This window comes from Coffea arabica, chromosome 8e (genome assembly GCF_036785885.1).
Source record: "Coffea arabica cultivar ET-39 chromosome 8e, Coffea Arabica ET-39 HiFi, whole genome shotgun sequence".
NCBI lineage: Eukaryota > Viridiplantae > Streptophyta > Magnoliopsida > Gentianales > Rubiaceae > Coffea > Coffea arabica.
The window spans coordinates 12,684,847-12,710,765 of NC_092324.1; the positions used below are offsets into that span (position 1 = coordinate 12,684,847).

Genomic DNA, 25,919 nt, shown 5'->3' on the forward strand with positions numbered 1-25,919 from the left:
ACAAAAGAGAGAGAGAGCACGAGACCCTATAAAATAATTCCAAGGTCCAAATGTATCTAAAACTAAAAACACTTGAGATCTTTTTTTTTTTTTTTGGAAGCATAACACTCGAGATTTTAAAGAAGCACACAAATGTCTTATAAAATCAAAATTCCTAAAGTTTAGGATAATGTTAGAATACTTCAGAATTTTGCTATACCCTCTTTTTCGTATGGATTGACCCACTAAAATTTTAAAGCTATTTAATTGAACCATTCCGTCTAGTTAGTGGTTAAAAAGCTGGGAACTTATAAAACACAGCAGCACATTGCAATTAGTGGGGAACTTTTGTAACTTCGTTAATGAAAAATAGTGTGCTTTATGATTATCCTATTTGAAGTACTGCTCTATTGCTTTATAATCAATTTAGTATTTTTCTTTATTTGAGCTGTTTAATTATTCTCTTTTTTTAAAACAACTCCCGTACTCTAGATTCTAAAAGAAACAAAATTTTTCCAATCTCTGTGAATTCGACCCTACTTACCACTATATACAAAATATGTACTTTTATTAGAATAGATTTTTATTATTACATAGGCCCGACACTTGTCAACTATCCCCTTCCAGTTTGTCTTTTTTTTCTCATGGTATTTTTTTCTAGTTTTTGGTTGCTTTTAAGAAAGAAAGATATGGATTAGAATTTTATTAATGTCCTTGAAATCAGAAATGCACCCAAAAATTTGTGGAGCTAATCAACTTATAAATATTGGTAAGACTAAAAACTGCTTAGACTCTATTATATATTTAGAAAATAATGGCCAACAATATTAAATTATTAATGTGTGCCCCTAAAAAAACAAAGTGAAAAAATGACTTTTGACTTTCTTTAGTTGGCGTGATTTATCATTCCAAATCCTCATGGCAAATATTAACCCAAAATTACAGTAATTTAAAATAAAATGCACATTGACACACACACAGAGACACACACAAATAAACACAAGGCATATAAATATAAACAATCTTCCTCTTGCAAGATGGTGCAATGGCTGCTCCTTTATCCGTTCGAAGAACCCACAGTCAATTAAATATCCCTGAAGAGTGAAGACTCCACTGACTAAAAAAGTCTTCATGATAATTTCCTCATTTTTGCATTTTAGGCAGCTTCTTTTGTCGGTAAGGCAGCTTCGTCTTTCATAATCAAATCGCTGTTTGGCCTTTTTCTTTAAATTTCCATCCTATTGCTTTAGTTTTTTTCTTCCTTTTTGGACGATTATGGCTTCATTTTCCCACCGATTTCTTTCTTCTGATTAGTGATTACGATATATATTTTCTAAGCATTTCATCCTTAACTTTTTCACACGATTTTGACAATTCTTCTGTAGTAACAGGATCAAGATGACAAACTCTTACAAAAGAATTAAAGAATATGGTTTTAGTTGTCGCAGGATTCAAGTAGCTCGAGTAATTGACATCCAAGTTATGACTAGCAACAAGTTTCACCGGTGAATTTTAAATATTTAACTAAAGTAACTGTTTTGATATAGGAATCTGCAAAAAGGTAATAACAGCAAAAGCCAATAAAAGAATTCCTTTTTTGTTTTTTAGTTGGGATTGCATGGATAGAATATTACTTAGAAAAACTTGTGTATTATTCACTGTAGCATGTTTTGTAGTGTAATATATTTAAGATAAATAAGTAATTGTAAAAAATAAATATTCTTTTAGAGTCATCACAATGATACGTAACACAACTGTCCCACAAATTAGACATCATTGCATAAGTAAATCAGTAAAGGACAGATTCACATGTGAATATTGTCTGGAAGTCTTTGCAGAATCAAAGACTTGTAAGTTCAGCCCCACACTTTTATATTAACAGATCTGAATGCGGTTTTGATTTGTTGACCAATAGTACTGAATCACACATTATTAAAGTTCATCATATTACGAACCGATGACCAACTCTAATTTCTTCCTTCTCTGTACAAGGTCAAGGAGCCTCTCTTCCTTTCCTGATATTCCCAAGTTAAAGAAAAGGGCTGAAAATGGCAGAAACAGTTCTCTCTTTTGTGTTAGATCAGCTCTCAATTTTTCTGCTTGAAGAGGGCAGATTATTGGGAGGGCTTCGCCAAGAGGTTCAACTCATCAGCGATGAGTTGGGGCACATGAGATCTTTCCTGGGAGTGGCAGAAACAAAGGAAGAAGATGCAGATCCCAGGATGCAAGAATGGATCAAGCAAGTACGAGAAGCAGCTTATGACACTGAAGATGTTCTTGATGAATTCGTAGCTCGCTTTGCTCACCATCATGCAACAGGGTTCTATGGCTCTGTTAGGAAAATTTTCAACTCCGTGAAGACTTTGCGAGCTCGTCGTAAGGTTGCTGAGCAAATACAGAGCATCAAGGCCAGAGTAAAGAATATATCTGAAGGGCATCAGAGATACCAATCAGAATTCGGCGGTACTACCCAAGCGGCGGAGTCTCTTGCTGCTGTTAACAACACAACATGGCGCTATAGCAGGGATGATGCACTTCTCGTGGAAGAAGCTGAACTAGTTGGCATTGACCACCCCAAACAAAAGCTAATTTCTCAACTACTCGAAGGGGATGATTCCCAGCTCAAAGTCGTTTCTGTGGTTGGCATGGGAGGACTCGGAAAAACTACCTTAGTCAAAAAAGTCCACGAAGATTTAGGTATTAGAAGGCATTTCCCAGTTCGTGCCTTTGTAACTGTCTCTCAACCATGCAACTTCCAGGAGCTCCTGAAAGACTTGACTCGGCAGTTACACAATGATTTGAAGAAACCAGTTCCAGAATCGATTGAGACAATGACTGCAATTCAGCTGAAACAATGTGTTAAAGATTTTCTTCAACAAGCCGGAAGGTATGCAATTGTGTTTGATGATGTATGGGATGTGGAATTCTGGAATGCGATTAGATTTGCACTGCCCGAAAATGGCTATGGCAATCGCGTCATGCTAACAACACGAAAAGCCGATGTAGCCTCTGCATCTTGCAACAAATCTCAAGATTATGTCTACAAAATGGTGCCCCTGTCTTTCGAGGATTCATGGACCCTATTTTGCAACAAGATCTTCAAAGGAAATGGTTGTCCTGCCCATCTAACAGATGTTGCAAAAGGTATATTGGGGAAATGTCAGGGATTGCCCCTTGCGGTTCTTGCAATCAGTGGGCTTTTGGCTTTGAAAGACTTGAATATTTCAGAGGAATGGGAGATGGTTCGACGCAGCCTAGCGGGTGAATTAGAAGGCTCTGGTATGCTGGACAGGGTCAAAAAGATACTTTCTCTCAGTTACAATGATCTGCCCTGCCATCTTAAGTCCTGTTTGTTGTATTTAAGCATTTATCCAGAGGATTTTGAAATACGTTGTGGCAGACTTGTTCAATTATGGTCAGCTGAAAGATTTGTGGGTAAGAGAGAAGGAATGACAATGAAAGATGTAGGCTACAATTACCTCAGAGAACTGGTCAATAGGAGCCTAATTCAAGTGACTCAAAGTTTGTATGAAGGAATCCCCTACGCTTGTCGAATCCATGATCTAGTGCGAGAAGTTGTTCTTTCCAAGGCAAGGGAACAAAATATGATCGCAATTACTACTGGACAATACACAAAGTGGTTGTCTGAGAAGGTACGCCGTTTGGTAGTCCACAGTAGCAGCAACAACACCGAGCAGCACCAAGAAAGCCAATGTTATAGCTTTAACCACCTTCGATCCTTTATTACGATTGAATCCATGAATCCACTGATATCCAGAGCCTTGTTATCAGAAGTTTTAAAGAGTGGCAGATTGTTAAAGGTTTTGGATTTGTGTGATGAAAAGACATTGGAGGAACTCCCAAATGAGATTTTCAACTTGTATCATCTCAGGCATCTGAACCTATGTAGGACAGGGGTTAAAGCAGTCCCGAAATTCATAGGAAAGCTTCGAAATTTGGAGTATTTGGATTTGCGTGAAACTGAAGTCAAGGAATTACCCGTGGAAATCCTGAAGCTACAAAAGCTTGAGCATCTTATGGTATTCAAAAAAGTTGATTCTTCTGATGAGAGTCATGGATATCATGGGTTTAAAGCTCCATCAAAATTGGGAGGGCTTCTTGCACTACAATCATTAACAACCATAGATGCCAGTAGCGGATCCGTAATAGTTAAAGAGATAGGAACATTGACTCAATTAAGATGGTTAGGGATTTCAAATCTGAGAAGAGAAGATGGAAAGGAGCTCTGCTCCTCCCTTGCCACCCTCACTAGTCTTCGGCAACTACACATTGCTTCAATTAGAAATGATGGTGCTGGTTATGAGGTAATGGATCTGGATCATTATCATCAACAACAACATTCTCTTTCATCTTCGATGCCTTCTTCATTTCTCCAATCTCTTCGTATGCTAATATTGCGTGGCCGCTTAGAAAAGATGCCACAATGGATAGCTCATCTTCAAAGCTTGGTAAGAATAGATTTGAGGTGGAGCCGTTTAAGGGTTGAAGAGGATCCGCTTGAACCCCTCCGCCATTTGCCAAATTTGGCAACTATTCAATTTTTTGGATCTTACCAAGGAGAGGGGTTGTGTTTCAAGGCTGGAGGATTCCCGAAGTTAAAGGATTTGTGCCTAGAGAAATTAGAGAAGTTAAAATGGCTGAAAGTGGAGGACGGTGCATTACCCAATCTCCACGTACTGTTTCTGGATAGACTTCCATTGCTAGAGGAGTTACCTTTGGGAATTCAGCACTCAAGGAATCTTCGAAAGCTGTATTTGTCTGAGTTGAGTTCTCAACTGATGGAGAAGCTAGAGAATCTAAATGAAGAGACTGAAGATTATAGAAAAATTGCACACATTTCTGAAGTTGTCATTGTATTGTGGACAGATGAGGAGGGATGGAGACTGCACCGGCTGTGGGGGAAGAAGATGTAAATATTTCCTTCCTATTTCTTTTCGTTTGTTTTTTGTCCGTTTGTTTGTAACTTCTGAGTTTATAATTTGCTTTATCTTTTATCTTATTGTATAAATATTGTATTGCATAATCTTGTTTATATATGGTATTGCACTCTATATTTTTTGTTTTTGCTTGTTTATTTTTTTTCTCTAATTGTTTAGCAAATAATTTAGAGGGTGCAGGTTAGAAGTGCCTTAGCATCTTGCACACAATTTCAAAATTAAAACATGAAGCCCACATCACACAGACGTATTTGTTGATGAATGCGGAAGTATAAAAAAAAAAGCAAATAATAGTGCTTTGTTTGGAAAGCAATTTTTCTCCAAAAAAAAAAAAATTTAAGTTTTTTGTGAATATATTTTTTAATCACCTTTTTATCACACATGCATTAAATCATTACAACGCATTTTTATATAAAAATTCTAGAAAATAACAATCCAAATGAGACTTTTAGTGTCCTTAAAACACAAATACTTCTCGACAAATACCATGGCGTTATATAACAAACTAACGTGTTGGAAGTGGAAGAGTCCTTGAACAACACAGAGAAATAGGAAAGCTCAGGTCTAGTAATTATGGCCTCGGATTAATAATATTGAAGTTTCAGGAAAGAATTGAGAGTACTCTAGAAACATAAAGCCTCAAACCTTGTGCGGCTATTCTTTGCTTAGCCCTAAATCAATTCATTCAATAGATGCAATTCGTGCCAGTGATCGTTGGTGCAACTGATGGACAAGAAATCTATGATCTAATAGAGCTCAAATTACTTCAATTACTGAAGGCCTGTTTAAACTTTCATGCAGCTTTTGATGAAAAGCCATAAAATAGTCTTTTTCCACGCTGCAAAAGACATACACCTAAAGGAAAAGATTACACAAGACATGACAAAGCATCTCAGATTGTTGTACAGTCTGCCCCTCCCTGCAAACTATGCACAAGGCTACCACTTAAATCTCAGTGTGTACCAAATAGAAAGCAAATGATTGTTGGTATCAATTACCAAAAGTAAGCTAAATGTTGACGTGCCATTTGAAGAAGCATCTGTGTGAGTGTGTGCAGAACTCTAGAGAGAGTGTATGAGATTTATATTTTACAAGTCATGTAACTTGTAACGATGCCTACAACTATCAAAATTATGTATTTATATCATATCTAACCAAATTCCTTGCATCCTATGCATCATAGGATGGTTTTCCCTGCAAATTCCTAGAAAGTTCTATGCAAACGTAGGATGCTTTTCCATGCAACACTTTCCGAGAAAAATTCTATGCAAACAACTCAAAGGGAAGAAGGTCAACCCAATACCAGGAAGGATTCACACGATTCAGATATTGCCGCATCATGGATCTGATTCATGTGTCTCTATCCTTCAAGTTGACTAAACCAGTCTGTAATTGTTCTTGTGAGGACTCTAGTGTCATTCAAAGAAATTGTCTTGAGGCCTTGAGCAACAGCATCTACAGGCGAGTATATATCTCCCACTTGCCATCTAGGTTCCTGATCGTCCAACAAAACAAAATTTCAGCATAAATGGAGAATAAAAAGAAGAAATTTTAGTTAAGAGAACAATCGTTGACCATGTCATTTTCTGAATCTTGATTGTTCTGATTACCGTGCCACTTTCCAATTTTTTTTATCAAAAGTAACTTAAAGATCATGCTAAGTAATACATACACAATTGGCACAAGATACAAGGCGCAGCACAACATGTCAGCATAAATTCCCAGAAAGCAAAGGACTAAAGATTATGATACAAAAGGAGCACAAAGTTACTGCAGCATACCTGTATGCAAGGTGTAATATGAGTTCCATTCAATATTATTTTCTGTAGTTTTCCACCAATAGATTCCACTCGAGGCTTCAGTGTCTCTTCAAGGAGATCAGTCTGATCAATTGCATCAACATTGAACTTGACCTGAAAAAAGAATCAGATAGACTTAAAAGTGAACATTGAAGTTGGAGCAATTCAATCAATTCTGGTACTTGAATAACATGCTCAAACCAGTAATGTATGCTGAACATTGTATGACTTCTGGAAACAGTCAAGATTCTCAGAGGGTGTTGGCCTGAACTCCGAAATTCCTTCAGCAAGCTGAAGTAACATCCATTTGAGGCAGTTTGAGTATTAGAGAATGACCAGAAGAAAGAAAGAGCGACAAAGCCATTTCACCATTTGACAGAAAAATGATGGAGATATAGACATGTTCAGCCACAAAGGTGGCAGGATTTGTTTTCCAGGTCGGATAGACATCATCATGTAAGTGGGGTGTCACCTGATTAAAAACAGCCGGCAACTGATCAACAAACTTGTTGACTGACACTGCCACTTCTGGATCGTAATCTGGAATCATGGTTCCAAAAGTATCAAGTAGTACCTTCCATGCATCTGCTGTATATTAGTATCAATGACAGGAGAAGGCATTAGAATCAGAAAGATGACACAAGCAATTATTCAACCAAATCAGCCATATGTCTTCAATCAAATGAAGCATTGTATCATACCTATGAAAAAAATCCCAATTTGATTTTAAAACCAGTACCAGGATATTTTCATTACTACTTGAAGGCTTGCCTTGGTTTACAGAGATACCTTATATTTGGTAATTGTGAAACTTGGGGAGGATTTAATAAAAGTTTCAAAAATAATAATTTCAAAACTTGGTAATTGTCACTCTTGTGCTCTATTGCTTCTTCATGAATAATAAAGTACACGAAATATAACCTAACATTGTTTGCAAGTAAATATCTCTGTATTCCCTAAGACCCTAAAAATAATATTCTACTCCCTCGACACAAAATAGAAGACCGATGTTTTAGATGATCTAAAGCCTGACATCAAAACACTTCATGCATTAAGTTTCTCTTCTTGATAAAGCCCAGTTTTCAAGCATCATTCGGCATCGCATTGTTATAAAAGCTTTATGCACCATTAGCTTGATCAAGGATTAAATGAATACACTACTTGAGAAACAACATTATGTGGGTTATGTGAAGGAAGGACTTAGGAGGACTCGTAGATTACAGCCTCGCATGTGCAGACACCACAACAATCAGAAAGAGAGGGTGGGTTCAGGAAAATAATGTTTAGGCCACACAAGGAATTAACTGTTAGTAAACATTTGCAAAATTAAGAAAAAGAAATCAAATGCAAGAGTACAAATTCAATTATAGTTAATAATTCATTTTCTTTTTCTAATTTCTAATTATTAAGTTTTGTACAAACCGAAAAAATTATATTTTGTTGTTACTGCTACACTTGCTATCTACAATGAAAATGCACGTATTAACATTTGAAAGTTGCAATGAAGTACACTCTCTGCAACATGTCAAATAACGTCTCTTTTTTTTAGTGTAAGTGGAATAAAATAATGTCCCATTTTCTGTTTAATGCAGATATTGTTGAGGCCTCTTTCAAAGCATTAAAATGGAATCAGGACCAAAGAGCACTTGTATGCCTGGGTAATCTTGCGTATGTTTCAAGGCCTCAGAAAATAACATTTGCACGAAGATTCTCTTTTAGCATATCTATAAGGAAATCAAGGGTAGAGACACTTCAGCAAACTATAGTTCCAAATAATTGGTCTTCAGGAATCCAAAGAGTTGCACAGGACAGGGAATTAGTATAAGATTAAATCAAAGTGGTGGTACCTATTCAAATTTTGTCCAATACGGTAGATGTACTCATCCTCCATTACATTAACAGAAGGTTCGTTTTCCGAATAGAAGAGAAAATGAAAAAGGTAAATAAACATTGGCAAGAATGTCACAACAGTCAGACGAACTACTCAATTAAGTGCAGATAGAAAACTACGCAACCATGTTGAGTGCAGATCGTCAATCTGTGGATAATAAAGTTGGTACCTACAACTAGAAGCTTTGATTTGGCTACAAATTCATGATATCCACACATTAGTAGCTCCACAAGTATTTGTGTCGACACAAATTGTAGGATACAATTTCTACAGCATGCCTTGCTAGTTTCTGAAAAGCCTAAGACCTACCCCTCATTCTTGAGCTATCTATGACCGTCAATAGAGTTCTTCTATATAAACCACCTCATAGGTAACCAGTTTTCCACTCTGTTGTTTAACACCCTTATACAGAACTTAACCCTAAAAAGTTAGACTAACTCAAAGAAAATAGTTCTACACTATCACTGCAATTTACAATAGATAAATAAAACAGAACAGGAACATTCCCTACCACCCCATCCCTTCTTGCACTCCACCAATACTCATCAGTCTACAACACAAATTCCTCCACCTAACCCAAACTACAAGTTAGATCATGGGAAGGTGAGAGCAAAAATGACCTTCAAGAGTCCAAACAAAGCCACGCTGTTTCTCATCAAAGCTAATGTCAATGGTGATTATATTAACAACAGAGGGATTGATTTGGCAATTTCTCAGTAGCCCGCTTTTGTAAAGAGCATACAATTAATCCTGGGATTCAAAAGATTTCTATTAGACTAACGCAGCATTGATGTATGAGTAGCTAAAGCAACATAACTAATGATGTTTAATTTTAAAGAAGTATCAAGAAAATTAAGAAACCTTTCACTGTGATCAACCTGAGGCATTTCGAGTGAATGAATATACTGGAGACGCTTCCATAATTGGAAATATTTGACTGACAAGAGGTCCTAACTGCATCATAGCATAATACAACTTCAAAAATGAGGAATGTTACAAAAGCAATAGTAGTTCTTTGAGAGGCAGTAGACAAAATTTGACACGGATTCTAAAGCAAGGGCTAAGAAAACTGGAGCCCTACCAATTGAACGAGTATAGTAACAACTCATCATATAAGCATATTTACAATCAACTCCACCTTGGTATATAAGATTTAAAATGAAATTAAGGTTCAAAAACATATGACAAAATTGATCCACCAAATCTCAAGGTATAATATTTATGCAATATCAAAATATAAATTAAACAAACTAGATAAATGTTTAGATCCAAATTTCCATATAATCCTCAATGTTGATTGGCTCCAGTTAAACCATCACCAAGATCATGGATATGTTAACTATAATGTTGTTTACGTCGATTCCCTTTTATACTGAACTAATTTGTATTCTTGAATGAATGGAAGACTGATATGACTTCACCCTTTGGATGACTACTAATTGGTGAACAGTTCAGTATAAGGACAAAATTACAACAATCACAAATGAACAAAAGTGCATTAGTTGCTGTAGAAGCCATCAGCAAGCAGAAGCATAGATGCTAATACTCAAAGCAGAAAGATCTAGAAATGAAGTGCAAAGTCAGTAATATGTACAGACATACCATTTCCACAAATATATGCAATCTACTATGGATACTCTTTTAATTTTTAAACTGCATATTACACTTTCTACTTCACATTTTTTTCCCTTGATTTTCTGAGTTGCTACCTTCAGTTACCATTTGTCCTGTTTCACTCATATGTTTACCCATTTTCTTGCTCCCTGTAATGTCACCAATTATTTCCTTTCCAAAAAAAAATCTTCACTTTACATCAACTTCATGGCATAGCTGAAGCAATATAAGTTATTTACAATCCATCCATTATATGAGCATATCCTATCTGAAATATTATAAAAAATTTTCTTTGTTAATTGACAGTCATAGTACGACATTGATGTGATGGCACATTTACATTCCTTTATGCATTAGCTTTTTCATGTTTGTTTTAACATTTTACATCTTATACATATTCCAATGTAAAGGGCATAGCATGACAATTAAGGAGATTTTGAGGATGATAGGAATGTGATCCGACACAATGGGTCATGTATACATCTTTTGACAACTAAGATGTTATTATCCATAGGATTATTGAAGGATTAGTAGAATTGCACTTGAAAAAGGTAATAAACTCATGCCATGGCATGATAATGAAAGCAATCTTAGTAGCTAAAGAGCCCTTCATCCACCAAGTATGCTCTCAGAAATGGCAGCAGCTGGATAAATGTCAAATATCTACAGGACATGACTTTTACATCACTGGTGGGGGAGGGCTTAGAGTGCAACGCTTCACCAGCATCTACACTCACAAATCGTAGAGTTCCCTGTTCATGAACTCAGACAAACTACATCAGTCAGTTGCATCGCTATCATAGATCCGCAATAGAAACCACGATTCTTTTAAATTTACCCTATATATTGGTGTGAAGATTCAGAGAGGCAGTGAAAGAATAGGCTGTTTGCCTGGTGAAATTTGAGCTGAAATTAGATTTAAGAAGTAGAGGTTAAATAGAGATAAGGAGAGGTAAAGGGCAAAAGAAAGGAAGGAAGGAAAGATGACTACTAAGACTTCACAGGTAAGAGACTAAGAGGGGTTTCGTTCTGAAACTTTCTTGATTCAAACTCACTCTCATTTACAAAAACTAATGCAAGCTATTCAAAGAGTCTAACACAGCAACCTAAAAGCTTTCTCTTGTAAAAAAAAGCAGCCATTCAAGAGTAGAGTCTGTGGCAATTGTTGTCCACTACAATAGTAGCTATGTAGGATGACCATTGAACTCCTAACCATGGGTGTTCTTTAAAAGTCCACCCATGCCTGCCCATTGGACTTCCAATCATGCTTTACCCTTAGATTTCCACTACTAGTTTCAAGTACAGTATCATTATCAGGCAGCCAATTGCTTACCAACAAAAGTTGCAACAACAAGCTCAACAGTTGCACACTGAAAATTGGCGAATGAACCACAATCTGAATCTTAAATCAATTCCAGAGCTAAAAGATTGTGAAACTGAAGTTTTTTTTCCTTCAATATATTGATGTCTTTCATGTCCTGTGTCACACTAGCTAAGCCGTGGCTACGATTATTTGATCTACCCTAGAGCACCATTACCTGCTTGGCATAGTATGCAGCAGCTCTTATGTCACATGGTCGGAACTAAGACGGAAACAAAATGCCCTATATACAAATCGAAAAGGATGATTTTACAAACTAATCTTATTATCCATAGTAAAAATGATATATATATAAAAGAATACCCAAATCTAAGCAAATTTGTCAGATACCACTGAAACAAATCAATTTGCAGGATTCAACTAGGGTGCAGGTGCAACACCAACTTCTACACTCACGAGTTGCTGCCATCCTATGCATGAACTCATACAGACTATTTCAGTAAGTGGCATAACACAGATGCATCCTGACTCACTAAACATTGTCTTGAACTACTCAATCTACCCATAGAAGTCCATTCCCAGCTTCACATATTACATAACAGCTCTTTAGTCATCATGAGCCAGCCAGGAAGAATTGTAATCCCCAAAGGTTTTTGGGCTCTTGAAGGGTGGCCTCCAAGAGTTCATGGCCACAACTGTATAAGAAAAGGAAATCCCCATCCATGTTCCTTGGAAGCCAGTAAAAGCCAGAACTCGGAAAATGAAAGAAACTAAAGCATAAACTGCAAATTTTTCCTTCTGCAGGAGGATTGCATGAATAGCCCAAGTTATGGCAGTTAGAGATGAAGGGGGCAAAAAGGGCAATTTTCTTTCTTCTTTTTTTTGTGTGAAGGAATAAGGGTAAGTACTGTAAATACTTAAATAAAGAAAGACCTCTAGCATTGAAATAAATAAAAAATAGCAAACATCAAATTTAATAAAGATTAATTGCTCAACTTCAACAGCAAAAAAGGTTAAAACCACCTTTTTTTAAATTTTTGGATGGTCAGGATGACAGCTAAGCCCCTTAAATCAGTATTGGAACAGAATTACCTGCTCAAAGTATGGTACTGCCTCCGACGCTGGCCTGTTGTTGTATGATATTATTGCATTTGCCTTCATTGAGAGACAAGTATAACCTTCATTACGTCAAAAAGTACTAAACACTGAACTATGGTGCATTTTCACACATTAAAGCTGCAAAAGCATAACTTTTTAGCTATATTTTTCTTATCTTAATTAAGTTCAATTTTGGTTAAGCACTTATGAAACTTTGGAAGAAAGAAGGAACCTTGGGTATATTCTCACAAAAATAACTTCCAGTAAGCACTTGTAGAAGTGCACCATTGCTGCAATTATAGTTAAACCAAATAACGTCAAAGATAGTAACGTGAAAAGAATGAAATTAAAGTTAGATAAATTAGATAGCATTTTAGGCATGGTTATCTATAACGAAGTCTCATCGGAATGAAACTTAGGAATACTAGCGAGGTTTTTAACCTTGAAGTATTCTTCATCACCCTCACCATTTCAAAGTAAACGTTCCCAGCATTTTGTCAATTCAATCAGTCACAAGTTCCTCCAATCTATCCAAGCTTAACTCGATCATCTTACGTTCAAAAAACAATTCATTGGACAACTATCCCATGTTCAGCTCCAAAACAGCTTTACTGAACCTCTGCTATGATAAAATGAATGTTGCTATGAAGGTTAGCAGCTCCAATACACATTGATGTAAAGATTCCTCAAGAAAAAAAGAGGACATGCCTAACATCCTCGGGACAAAGTATATCATTGAACATACAAACTAACATTAGACAACACAATTAAGGCTTTATGAAGTTTAATTTGTGATCATTAATGCTCAATTAACCTCCACTCACCTATGGCCAACCGAGTGAAGTGGAAGATCAACAATATCATCAGGTGAAAGGCCATATTCTGGCAATTCAGACCCCAAAATCAAATCAAAGCCAGCATGAAACCTCTCATAAATCTCCCTAGTAACTTTTTCATGATCAAACGTCACATTATATGGCACCGAGATAATGAAATAGCCTTCATTTGCCAGTTGCTCAAGCAAATAGCTGCCACCACAACAAAAACAACTAATCAAACAAAACAGATCATAAGACTCTATTAGCATTTTAGTTTACAGTAGAAAAAATTGAATTAACAACCCTCTGTTCTGTAGTAAACATCACCAGCGCAATGTCATCACAGTTTGAATTTCAATCAAGTAGTTTTTTGGATCCTATCAAGCAATGTCGGGGTCTGCTAACCGCTGCTAAAGAAGAATGAACGAAGTACTTTCGCCGCTACTCCTTTACTCCTCCTACCGTGGCAATTAGCCCGTAAGGATCGCAATTTCCTGCGAAGTCGGTGCCCGTAGTGATATCCTAATTCGGCTACCTCTCCCACTCATCAAGGCAGACTAAACTATTGCACAGAAAGACAAAAACAGCAAAATCGATCAAACTTGTTCGGCTGCGCACTCCCCGTCTGCCTATCTCACCGATTTATTTGCTACAGGTATTGACCCCTCCTAGAGTCCGGTCTGTTCTATGTCGGCAGACAGTGTAAAAGCACGGGATTCTTGACAAAGTGGAATTCTTGACTCCTCGGCTCAGATCCATTCTAAAACGAGATGGCACCCTTCCCAGCTTGTTTTTCCAGCGCAATGTTTCCTTCTTCTTTTCCCGAGTTTAAAAAAAAAAAAAATTACTTCAACCACAGGAAAAATCTTCCAAAAAAAAAATTTTAACGCTGCAAGCAAATTTATTTTAGTTTCTGTGTTTCAAGAATTAACTCAAGGATTAATCTAATATAGTGTGTTAAAACTGTAGTTGGACAAGCAAGTAGCTACATATATTAATCCAGAAATTAATTAAAATGTTCCATCCCAGAAATCTAACAGCACTTCATCAAAATAGCAAAAAAAAAAAAAAAAGAGAGAGAAAGAAAGACATGAAAATTATCAACTATAATAGTCAAGTTTGAAACAGAGAAATTAACGACAGGCGAATATACATAAGTAAATTGTAGATTGACCTGTAAGTAACTTCAGGGACAGCTCCAACAAAAGCACCTCCCAAAAATTTAATAATGGCTTTGGGTTTTTTCCCTCTTGGAGGAGGAATGACCAAACAAGACTCAAGCCTGTTGTAAATTCTACCATTATGATTCACAAAAGAAGTGTTGTTGAAGCTATTGGGTTTAACCATTTTCATTTGGGACCTGCAAATTGTCATTTTTGAGGGTCTCGCGCAATTCTCAGTGGGGAAAACCCCTCTGGAGAGATAATTGAGAAAAGGGCTTTCTTTAAATTTGTTGATTCTTGGAAAGTTGTTGAGGATAGAAGTGGTGCTAGCCACGGCGGCCATGGCCGGCCTTCTTCACTCGGAGGTTCTAGTTGGCTGTTGGGAGGGAGGGGAAATTTGGAGCTAAAAATGTGAAGCGCGGGAGGCAGTACGTGGCATTCTAATTGCGCCTCCTTTGTGTCAGCTACATTTCCTATTTAGATTACGAGTCTCCGTTTTACTGGATTTTGTGCATTTGTTTGCTGATAATTGAGTAATTGTCTAATTTCTCCACTCTTTTTTTGGCCTTACATGCAACTTGTGTCTTTGAGTCTTTTTTTTTGGGTCAAAAATCATTTGTATTGTATTAGTGTAGCAATCATTTATGTATGCATGTACAATTAAGAGACTACTGATTGTAAAATTTAGATGTGTCTCTATTTTAAGGTGCACATGAACTATACTTCACATTTAAGATTGGGTAAATTATCTTTTTAATCTCTTGTGATATGATACTTTACCACATAATCCCTCTATGGTTTAATAATCTATATACAACCTCTTCATCGTTTGGATTAAAATAGCACCGTTAATTTTTTTGTTAAAACCAACGGTTAATAGTAAAAAGTCAAAATGAAACTAATAAATTGACAAATTTATGCTTTTATTACTTCTTTTTTCCCTCCAAACTAAAAAAGAAGAAATTGAAATAAAAACTACATAAATAAGAACTAAAAAATACCATTAAAATTTTGATTTAAAAACCTATAATGATATTTGTAGTAAAAAAAATTGGTATTTTTGTTTCTTATTTATTTGTTTTATATTTCGCTTCCATCTTATTTGTTTCTTATTTATTTATTTATTTATTTCCCTTCCATTTGTTTTGTAATTGGAGAAAGTTAATATTTTGTATTTTAAATTATATAAGTTTTCAAAATAATCTCTTCTCTTCCCAAAAGAGAGAGAGAGAGAGAGAGCACTAATAAAAGACCCATGCTGCACGCTAAGGGTTTAGACCCGTGCCCGATAGCTATTCCTTTATTCGATTCAAGAACCCAGGATCAAATGAAAGGTATTGAAGAGTGAAGAGCACTAATAATTTCCATGATTTTGGATTCTAGTTTGAGTTGTAAGCAAGGCATCCTCTTTTAAAACCAAGTCATCGTCTAGCTTCTTCTTTTAAATATTCCATTCTTTTGCTTTAGTTTGTTCTCTCCTTAATTACGATTAATTTTCCTGCAATTTCTCTCTTACGAGTACAATATTTCCTCCTATTCCATCCTTATTTTTCTCACAAGACCTTGACAATTCTTCTGAATAGATGTTTTAGTAATGATTTTTACCAGGCGTATGCCATCGACAACTATGTAATTTACAAGGATTTTTACAGATAGTTTACCAACAACACTATAGTTAGCACCGAACTTAAAACCTAATGCTTCCAAGACAAGTCCCAAATCTTTTCCATGAGTATGTGGATATTATTTATGAATATTATCTTTCCCACAAATGAGTGGCTTAAATGATGCCATGTGTAGGTTTTAACCTGCTATTACAGGTTTTATTGGGTACATAATTGCAGCGGTAATTTTTTGCAAATAATAGTAAGTTTGTTTTCTTGTGTAAGTCAAGTATGTTTTGCGATTCATGTAAATTACTTTTAAATAACAAAAGTTACTAAAATTTTAACATAACACTTTTTCTCCAAAACTTACCATTTCCTATATAAAACTTACTACTTTATTCAATCGAAGCTTATGAATATTTTCAAAACCTTACCACTTTTATACTAAACTCACTACATTATTAATCAATCTTACGAACTTTCAGGCAAAACTAACACTTTATTTTATACAAAATTTACTATTTTTGTCAAGCACAACTTATGATTTCATTAAAAAATCTTACTATTTTTTGGTAATTAAGTTTCTAACTAAACCTTACAACTTTTTGTTCAAAATTTACTGATTTCATAATTTTTGTAATTTACATTTTAAATAACAATCTAAGTTTTTAATTAAAACTTACTACTTTTTCTCCAAAACCTACTATTTTACTAAATGATATAAATGGCCATTGGTATAACTTACCATATTTTAGTAAAACTTACTATATTGTTAACAAAACTCACTACTATTTTTTAACAAAACTAAGCTCAAGCAACTTTGCACAAAAGTCAATACTATTTTAAGCAAAAACTTGTAACTTCATTAAAAAATCTTACTACATTTTCTTTTGTAAAAATTGTTGTTTCATTGATATGACGTACTGCTGAAGCTTGTCATATGTGGTTATCAGCTTGGTGCTTTTCTGTAACCACCTGTTGTGACCAATCATCAAAGTGAATCTATTAGTTTTGTAAGTTTACCATCAAAATTAGTTAGTTTTACTCTTGAATCGATAAAGTTCAGTAATTATAAAAGTTACCACAAGTTAAAAAAGAAAGCATACCAAATAAAATGTACCAGTTCTTAAGTAATTTAATTCTTTTAGTCAAACTTACAACTTCTTCAACGACTTTTAGTACTTTTTGACAAATAAAGTTTTGAGTAAAATGTACTATTATGTTAATCAGTGACATTCAAATTTCCTTAAGCAGTTTTAGTACTTTTTTAAACATAATCTTACCTGGCAGAAACATATATATACGACTAGCAAAAATTGTTTTTTTATTCCAAAAAAGATTTTTCATCATCAGCTTAGTTAGTGCACTAACTTTTCCATCCGTGGGTTATATATTCACATTCATTATCTCTTTACATTTGAATACTTTTTTTAAAAAATAAATCTTCATTTTCACAAACTACTAACTATTCATCTCTACTTAACCAATGCCTTGAGTGTTCTCATTAAACTAGCCCTTAGGTATATCATTTTTCTCTAAAAATTATTATTTTTATTGCAAAGTCTTTTTCTATTACAAAATATACCATTTTCTTAGTAAATTTACATCTACACCAGTAAATTTATAACTAATGAAGATTTAACAATTTTCTTTGAACGAAGCAAGTTTTGCTTGGAATGCGGTGATTTTTCAATGAAATAGATAAGTTTTGCTTAAAAAGGGTTAACATCAAAAAAAATTCCCCTGAGATTTTCTTTAATGTCACTAGCATCTATTCTTTTTCTTTAAGTTTTTCAGCTCCATTTGTTTGACATGGGAATTAAGTCTCAAGTGAGGCTTAATATATTCATTTTGATATTATGGAAAACTGGAAGGGAAGTTAATAATATTATTCCTAAAAAAATGTTATATGTTTTGCTGCAATTTAGCAAAGCTTTTAAGTCAAGTATCATTTTATGTTGTAAAATTAAAGTTGCATATTTCACAAGAAACTTAAAAAACTTGTTGTGTTCTCTTAAGTTTTGCCACAAAATTAGTAAAATATTTCAATAAACTAATTTTGCTAAATATGTGGTTAGATTTCTTAATGAAATCATAAGTTCACTTGTAATAGAAGTGAGTTTTGTGTAAAAAAAAATGGGTAAGTTACGCTTGAAAATTAGTAAGGTTCATTAATAATGCAGTAAGTTTAGTACTAAAAAATTGTAAAATTAGTTAGAAACATACTAAAAATTTTGCTAAAAATGGAGTAAAGTTTGTTAATTAAGTCATAAGTTTTGCTTGAAGAAATTAGTAAGTTATGTATAAAAATAGTAAGTTTTGCTTGAAAGTTAGTAAGGTTTGATGATGATGTCGTAAGTTTTACCAAAAAAGTAGAAAGATTAGTCAAATGAAGTCAAAAGTTTTGCTTTAAAATAGTAAGTTTTGTAACAAGGATATTTTTATCACTAGTTGAATTCTTGCCTTGGTTTGCAAAGATGCCTTATATTTGGTAATTGTGGAACTTGGAATGGATTCAATAAAAGTTTCAAAAATAATAATTTCAAGGTCTGCAGGGAACATGGTTGAATTGATTCCTGTTTCTTGTAAAGCATTAAAAAAAAATGAAAGAACAGATTAATTGTGTATCACTCTTGTGCTTTATTGCTTCTTTAGGACAAAACGAAAGCCATCACTAGCTTTTATTTCATTAAAGGGCTAAAACAGTTTTCGCTTATAGTACATCATTTTCTTGCCACCTCTATTTGTGCAAAAGATGGAAAATATCAGTTTAAAATTCAAAAAGACTCTTATATTACGTATTATTAACAAATATATTGAAATTTATGACAAATTTTCATAATTTGTATTCAGATAAACATGTAACTTGTGAGTTATGCAAAAAAAATAACAAAGTCTTATATCATTTTTTTTTTCAAATAATGAACATAATATCCACAATTTGATAAAATGAATATCTTGTAGCAAAAGATACAACTCATTTTTTGTATCATACAAGCATAACCTAATGTTAGAAAGAATTAAATTTTTTTTGAAATTCTAGTAAGGGAGAAGTGGAAAGGAGGGAAGGAGGATTGAAATTCAGGACTTCTAATTCCTAGAGTCTCAACCTTAACTACTAGATTAAGATCTCTTCGGTTAGAAATACAAATTAATGCAACCTAACATATAAAAGTCATGGTAGACACTCGTATTTTTTATTTTATAACTTTCAACCATGTTTGTATTATTCTTGGATAACTTTTTATGCGTAACATTGTAAAACTTGTACGTTTCAACTGAATTTTGTACTGTACATTTTGAAGAGTAATTTCTGTACGTAAAACGCTTTGTATTATTCTCATACCTTATCTTAGTAATGGTTTTTTTTTTTTTAGAAAATCTTTTAGAAGTTTTCTTTCTGCAATGAATCATGAAAAGTTGATAGAGTTATAATTCATGACATTGTCTTGGTTCAGAAACTTGAAATGAGAAACAAAAAAGAAAAATTAACAGTCCGTGAAAACAAAATGAGAAGTGAAATAGGGACACTAATTTTAGTTTGGCGGGTGGTGGGCCAACGGGTGAAGGTAGTTTTGAGTTATGCGGATATCATTTATGAATATTATATCTGTTCATCAAAGCTCATTAAAAACTTTCTTGTTCATCACTTAGAAAAAATGTTGGGGCCTTCCTCGTTTTTCAAACATCAACAGAAACATAGGTTTGTGATTTTCAACACAAAGGGGATTATGACACTACCTAAAATTCTTTTCTATTTCAGAAAAGGATCATAAGTAGTATCATAATCACTTTAGTTCTGAAAAGCACAATCACAAATGTGAATTCGATTTTTTATTCTCCGAGACCGTAACACTTGAGATCTTTTTTTTTTAAAGCATAAACTTGAGATCTTAAAAAAGCACACAAATGTCTTATAAAATCAAAATTCCTAAAGTTTAGGATAATGATACAATGATAATGTTAGAATACTTCAGAATTCCACTATGCTATCTTTTTCGTATCGATTGATCCACTAAACTTTTAAAACTAATTAATTGAACCATTCTGCCTAGTTACTGATTCAAATATATGGAACTTTCGGAATTAGTGGGGAACTTTCGCCACTTTGTTAATGGTAAATAGTATGGCGGATTAAATGGGAGTTTAGTAAAATTAAGTGAATCTTGATACAATTTGTTGGAAAACTTCTTGGAAACTAAAGAAGAATAGAAAAAAGAAATGTCGTAGAAAACGTTTAACACAACTACTGCTGACATTCTCAAATCTTTTGAGCTAGTATCAGAGATACTTTAGTCAGATGACTATAAGATCAGACGTTCGACTATCAAGTCCTTCATTTTTTTCTTCCCCATTGTAAGGCTGAAGTCTCCCGTTCAAAGGAAAAAAAAAACAGTACTCGTAACTTTTTAGCTTTCTTTAGTTGACATAATGTATCGTGTTATAAAATAGTAACCCAAAATTTCAGTAGCTAAAAATAACCATGCAATCACACACACAAGGCATGTTTAAAATCTTCAGTTCTTCGTTTATTTATTTACTTTTGCAAGATGGCGCAGTAGCTATTCCTTTATGCGGTTGAAGTGCCTACAATCAATTGGAAGTTGCTGAAGAGTGACACAATCTTCCAAATATATAATTTCCATGATTTTGCATTTTAGCTTCAGTCGTAGCCTAGGCATCTTCTTTCAAAATCAAGTCATCGTTTGGCTTTTTCTTTTTAAGATTCCATCTTTTGCCTTGGTTTACTCTCTCTTTTTTAAAGATTATGGACCCATATGTCATCAAAAAGGAACGGGTCATCAAAAAGGAACCAAAGTGAAGTAGGACCTTGCTAGGAAGTCATGGTTTTGCTCTGTTGATAAAAAATTTTGCACCACGTACTGGTTGAGCCAAAACTGATGGGGACTCGAAGCCAAGTAAAATTGCTATTTTATAAAAGGATCATAATTGTAAAATTACCCTTGTAAATTTGAAAATCAAATACACAAATGTAAAGTCAAATTTTTACTATCTCACCTTTTCTGTTTTATACTTTCTCCCTTCTCTGCACGCTTTTCAACCACAAACTATTAGGACCAGGATTCATAATGTTACTACTGTCTTACCTTGTAATATTCAAAATTTTAAAAATCTGCATGAACATCTATCACAACTAAAAGAGGATGGTACTGGTGAGTTTAAAAAGTAAAAATCAAATCGCAAGTAACTTATCAGTTATGACTTTGAATTCTTTAGTTGGCCTGATTTAAAATTGTAAATCATCGTGGCACATTAACACAAAATTACAGTAGTTAAACAAAAACACACACACACAAATGTCTTGTAAAATCAAAATTCTAAAGTTTAGGAAATTTGCTATACCATCTTTTTCGTATGGATTGACCCACTAAAAATTTAAAGCTATTTAATTGAACCATTCCGTCTAGTTAGTGGTTAAAAAACTGGGAACTTATAAAACACGAGCAGCACATTGCAATTAGTGGGGAACTTTTGTCACTTCGTTAATGAAAAATAGTATGGCAGACTAAATAGGACTTTAGGAAAATTAAGTGAATTTGATGCTATTTGTTGGCAAACTTCTTGGAAACTGAAGAAGAATGGAAAAAAGAAATGTCTTAAAAAAAGTGAAACACAACTAATGCTCACATTCTTAATAAATCTTTTGGGCTAGTATTAAAAATACTTTAGTAGGTGACCATGTGATTTTTCCTGTTTTTCCTACTAACTTTAATCACATGCCAAATTAAATGTTGCTTTTTAAAGAACATACCGTAGCAGGTGAAAAATACTGCCACAAACTCGATTTGTCAAGTGACAAGATCATTACTTCAGAAAAGGGTATGGTAATTTTTGCCTCTATCTTCCCCACTTTTCAGAAAGAAAAAAAAAAGAGCATAATCATTTATATGAGCTGCTATTGACAGAAAAAAAAGAGTATGTCCCTTTAACAGGATAAACCAAAAAAAGGTTATAATAACTTATTTGTGCTTTATGATTATCCTATTTGAACTACTGCTCTATTTTTTTTTCTTTTTTTTTTTACACTTTTCCTGTGTTTTCTTTTGACAATGCAGTTCTTGATAATCCCTAAAATACTATCCTCTTCCAGTTTGTCTTATTTTTCTCACAGTATTTTTTTCTAGTTTCTGGTTGCTTTTAAGAAATAAAGATATGGATTAGAATTTTATTAGGGAAAAGAGTTCCAATGACCCTCCAACTCTTTCCTAGATAAAGTTTTAACCCTCCAATAATTAACGGTAAAAGTTTGGCCCTCGATCTAATAAAATAGCATATTTGTGACCCTTCTGTCAAATCCCGTAGTTAAAATTAACAGGAAGCATCATCTCGTAAGACGCGCGATCAAATATCAAGGGTATTATAGTCTCTGAAGAAGAACACAAATTCTGCCAAATAAAAGAAGAACACAAATTGCTACTTACTCGGGAACTCCTGGGATGGCATATATCTTGCCCAATCTCTCCTCGACAATCATCCAATCCAAGAAAAAATCACTCCATCCCTCCTCCTCCTCTCCTCATCTACATCTACCCCCACCGCCTCCGTGGTCGATTTGAGAACCCTCTTGACCCTTTGGAGATGGCCGGCGCAGGAGACGAGAAGTACCATCGTTAGCATCAGGGGATGTGGAAACTTATACTTGGCCAGTAGGATTTCAGAAGCAAAGCCGGCGGCCACATGTCCTAAATAGGACCATATGCTTACTAGTGACACGAATGTGGCAATGCTCTTCTTGGGAAAGCCCAAGGATTTACCAATTTGGCCCAAATTATCAATTGCCGTTAAATCGATTACCAATTTTGCCTCAAGTCAGCACTGGATTTGTTTCTGTCTTTAGCCGCGAACAGAATTAGCATATCGATGCTGCACACTGCTTGCAGGATTGTGTGATCTTCTCCCCTTTCCGGTGGCCTGAACACCTTGTCGAAGCAAGAAACGTGTGTCTCTTCTTGATTCAGTGGATCGGCGAGAGGCGTCTCTGCTTTCGCTGCCTGTGGTGCAAACTCACTCACCGGTGGTGGATCATATCAGTGGTGAAAATGTTGGAGGGAAAAGGAGTGGAAATTGTTGGAGCGAAAATCAGTGGTGAAAATGCTTTTACTCTGTCCAGGAAAGAGACTATAATGCCCTTGATATTTAGCTGCGCGTCTCACGAGATGATGCTTTCCGTTAATTTTAACTATTGGATTTGACAGAAGGACCACAAATATGCTATTTTATTAGATTGAGGGCCAAACTTTTACTATTAATTGTTGGAGGGCTAAAACTTTACTTGGAAAAGAGTTGGAGGGCCATTGGGACTCTTTTCCCATTTTATTAAGGTCCTTGAAATCACAAATGCACTCAAAAATTTGTGGAACTTATCATCTTATAAATATTGGTAAGACTAAAAACTGCTTAGACTCTATATACTAAAGAAAAATTTAGTAATTTTCTTTATTTGAGCTGTTTAATTATTCTCTTTTTTTAAACACCTCCCGTACTCTAGATTCTAAAAGAAACAAAATTTTTCCAATCTCTGTGAATTCAACCCTACTCACCACTATATACAAAATCTGTACTTTTATTAGAATAGATTTTTATTATTACATAGGGCCGACACTTGTCAACTATCCCCTTCCAGTTTGTATTATTTTTCTCATGGTATTTTTTTTCTAGTTTTTGGTTGCTTTTAAGAAATAAAGATATGGATTAGAATTTTATTAATGTCCTTGAAATCACAAATGCACCCAAAAATTTGTGGAGCTAATCAACTTATAAATATTGGTAAGACTAAAAACTGCTTAGACTCTATATATTTAGAAAATAATGGCCAACAATATTAAATTATTAATGTGTGCCCCTAAAAAAACAAAGTGAAAAAATGACTTTTGACTTTCTTTAGTTGGCGTGATTTATCATTCCAAACCCTCATGGCAAATATTAACCCAAAATTACAGTAATTTAAAATAAAATGCACATTGACACACACACAGAGACACACACAAATAAACACAAGGCATATAAATATAAACAATCTTCCTTTTGCAAGATGGTGCAATGGCTGCTCCTTTATCCGTTCGAAGAACCCACAGTCAATTAAATATCCCTGAAGAGTGAAGACTCCACTGACTAAAAAAGTCTTCATGATAATTTCCTCATTTTTGCATTTTAGGCAGCTTCTTTTGTCGGTAAGGCAGCTTCGTCTTTCAAAATCAAATCGCCGTTTGGCTTTTTCTTTAAATTTCCATCCTATTGCTTTAGTTTTTTTCTTCCTTTTTGGACGATTATGGCTTCATTTTCCCACCGATTTCTTTCTTCTGATTAGTGATTACGATATATATTTTCTAAGCATTTCATCCTTAACTTTTTCACACGATTTTGACAATTCTTCTGTAGTAACAGGATCAAGATGACAAACTCTTACAAAAGAATTAAAGAATATGGTTTTAGTTGTCGCAGGATTCAAGTAGCTCGAGTAATTGACATCCAAGTTATGACTAGCAACAAGTTTCACCGGTGAATTTTAAATATTTAACTAAAGTAACTGTTTTGATATAGGAATCTGCAAAAAGGTAATAACAGCAAAAGCCAATAAAAGAATTCCTTTTTTGTTTTTTAGTTGGGATTGCATGGATAGAATATTACTTAGAAAAACTTGTGTATTATTCACTGTAGCATGTTTTGTAGTGTAATATATTTAAGATAAATAAGTAATTGTAAAACATGTTTAAGAGCAATTAATAAAAATAAATGTTCTTTTAGAGTCATCACGATAATATGTAACACAAGTGTCCCACAAATTAAATCAGCAAAGGACAGATTCACATGTGAATATGTCTGGAAGTCTTTGCAGGATCAACGACTTGTAAGTTCGGATGGGCACGGACGGTTGCTACGGCCAAGATTTGATAAAAAAAAAAAAAAATGGTAAGGTTTAGATTTTATTTTATACCACATCTTTAATAATATATATGAAACTCATAAAATTTTATTTTAGAATCATGTATTATTAAAAGTAAGTTATATCATGATTAAATAGAATTATATCGTGCGTAAAATACATATAGTCTCAAAAAACTGTTGCTTCTCAACCGTTTCAGCCCCGGAACCTGTAAGTTCAGCCCCACACCTTTTATATTATATTAATAGATCTGAACGCGGGTTTGATTTGTTGACCAATAGTACTGAATCACACATTATTAAGTTCATCATATTACGAACCGATGACCAACTCTAATTTCTTCCTTCTCTGTACAAGGTCAAGCAGCCTCTCTTCCTTTCCTGATATTCCCAAGTTAAAGAAAAGGGCTGAAAATGGCAGAAACAGTTCTCTCTTTTGTGTTAGATCAGCTCTCAATTTTTCTGCTTGAAGAGGGCAGATTATTGGGAGGGCTTCGCCAAGAGGTTCAACTCATCAGCGATGAGTTGGGGCACATGAGATCTTTCCTGGGAGTGGCAGAAACAAAGGAAGAAGATGCAGATCCCAGGATGCAAGAATGGATCAAGCAAGTACGAGAAGCAGCTTATGACACTGAAGATGTTCTTGATGAATTCGTAGCTCGCTTTGCTCACCATCATGCAACAGGGTTCTATGGCTCTGTTAGGAAAATTTTCAACTCCGTGAAGACTTTGCGAGCTCGTCGTAAGGTTGCTGAGCAAATACAGAG

At 34.5% G+C, this 25,919-nt stretch overlaps 2 protein-coding genes across 3 annotated transcripts in view; one reads left to right on the plus strand and one right to left on the minus strand.

The window, feature by feature from the left end:
* Positions 1–2,027: 2,027 nt before the first annotated feature.
* Positions 2,028–4,913, plus strand: LOC113704530 (disease resistance protein RPM1-like). The gene has a single exon (XM_027226425.2). The coding sequence runs from the start codon at positions 2,028–2,030 to the stop codon at positions 4,911–4,913; it is 2,886 nt and encodes a 961-aa protein (XP_027082226.2).
* Positions 4,914–5,941: 1,028 nt separating this feature from the next.
* Positions 5,942–25,919, minus strand: part of LOC113706697 (uncharacterized) — a 33,657-nt gene continuing 13,679 nt past the window's right edge. The window contains exons 1-9 of one of the 2 annotated variants that reach the window (XM_072061260.1): positions 14,653–15,106; positions 13,485–13,688; positions 12,893–12,950; positions 12,655–12,717; positions 9,506–9,581; positions 7,209–7,324; positions 6,938–7,027; positions 6,719–6,850; positions 5,942–6,432 (exon numbers count right to left, since the gene is read on the minus strand). In XM_072061260.1, the coding sequence (XP_071917361.1) occupies positions 6,298–6,432; positions 6,719–6,850; positions 6,938–7,027; positions 7,209–7,324; positions 9,506–9,581; positions 12,655–12,717; positions 12,893–12,950; positions 13,485–13,688; positions 14,653–14,984 (1,206 nt within the window). In that variant the 5' untranslated portion in view covers positions 14,985–15,106 and the 3' untranslated portion in view covers positions 5,942–6,297. Of the gene's footprint in view, positions 6,433–6,718; positions 6,851–6,937; positions 7,028–7,208; positions 7,325–9,505; positions 9,582–12,654; positions 12,718–12,892; positions 12,951–13,484; positions 13,689–14,652; positions 15,107–25,919 lie in introns of those variants that run through there. The other variant, XM_072061259.1, reaches the window with a different exon arrangement.

What these genes read in the sequence shown, in the direction of transcription:
- LOC113704530 (XM_027226425.2), top strand. Translation starts at nt 2,028, where the DNA reads ATGGCAGAAACAGTTCTCTCTTTTGTGTTAGATCAGCTCTCAATTTTT.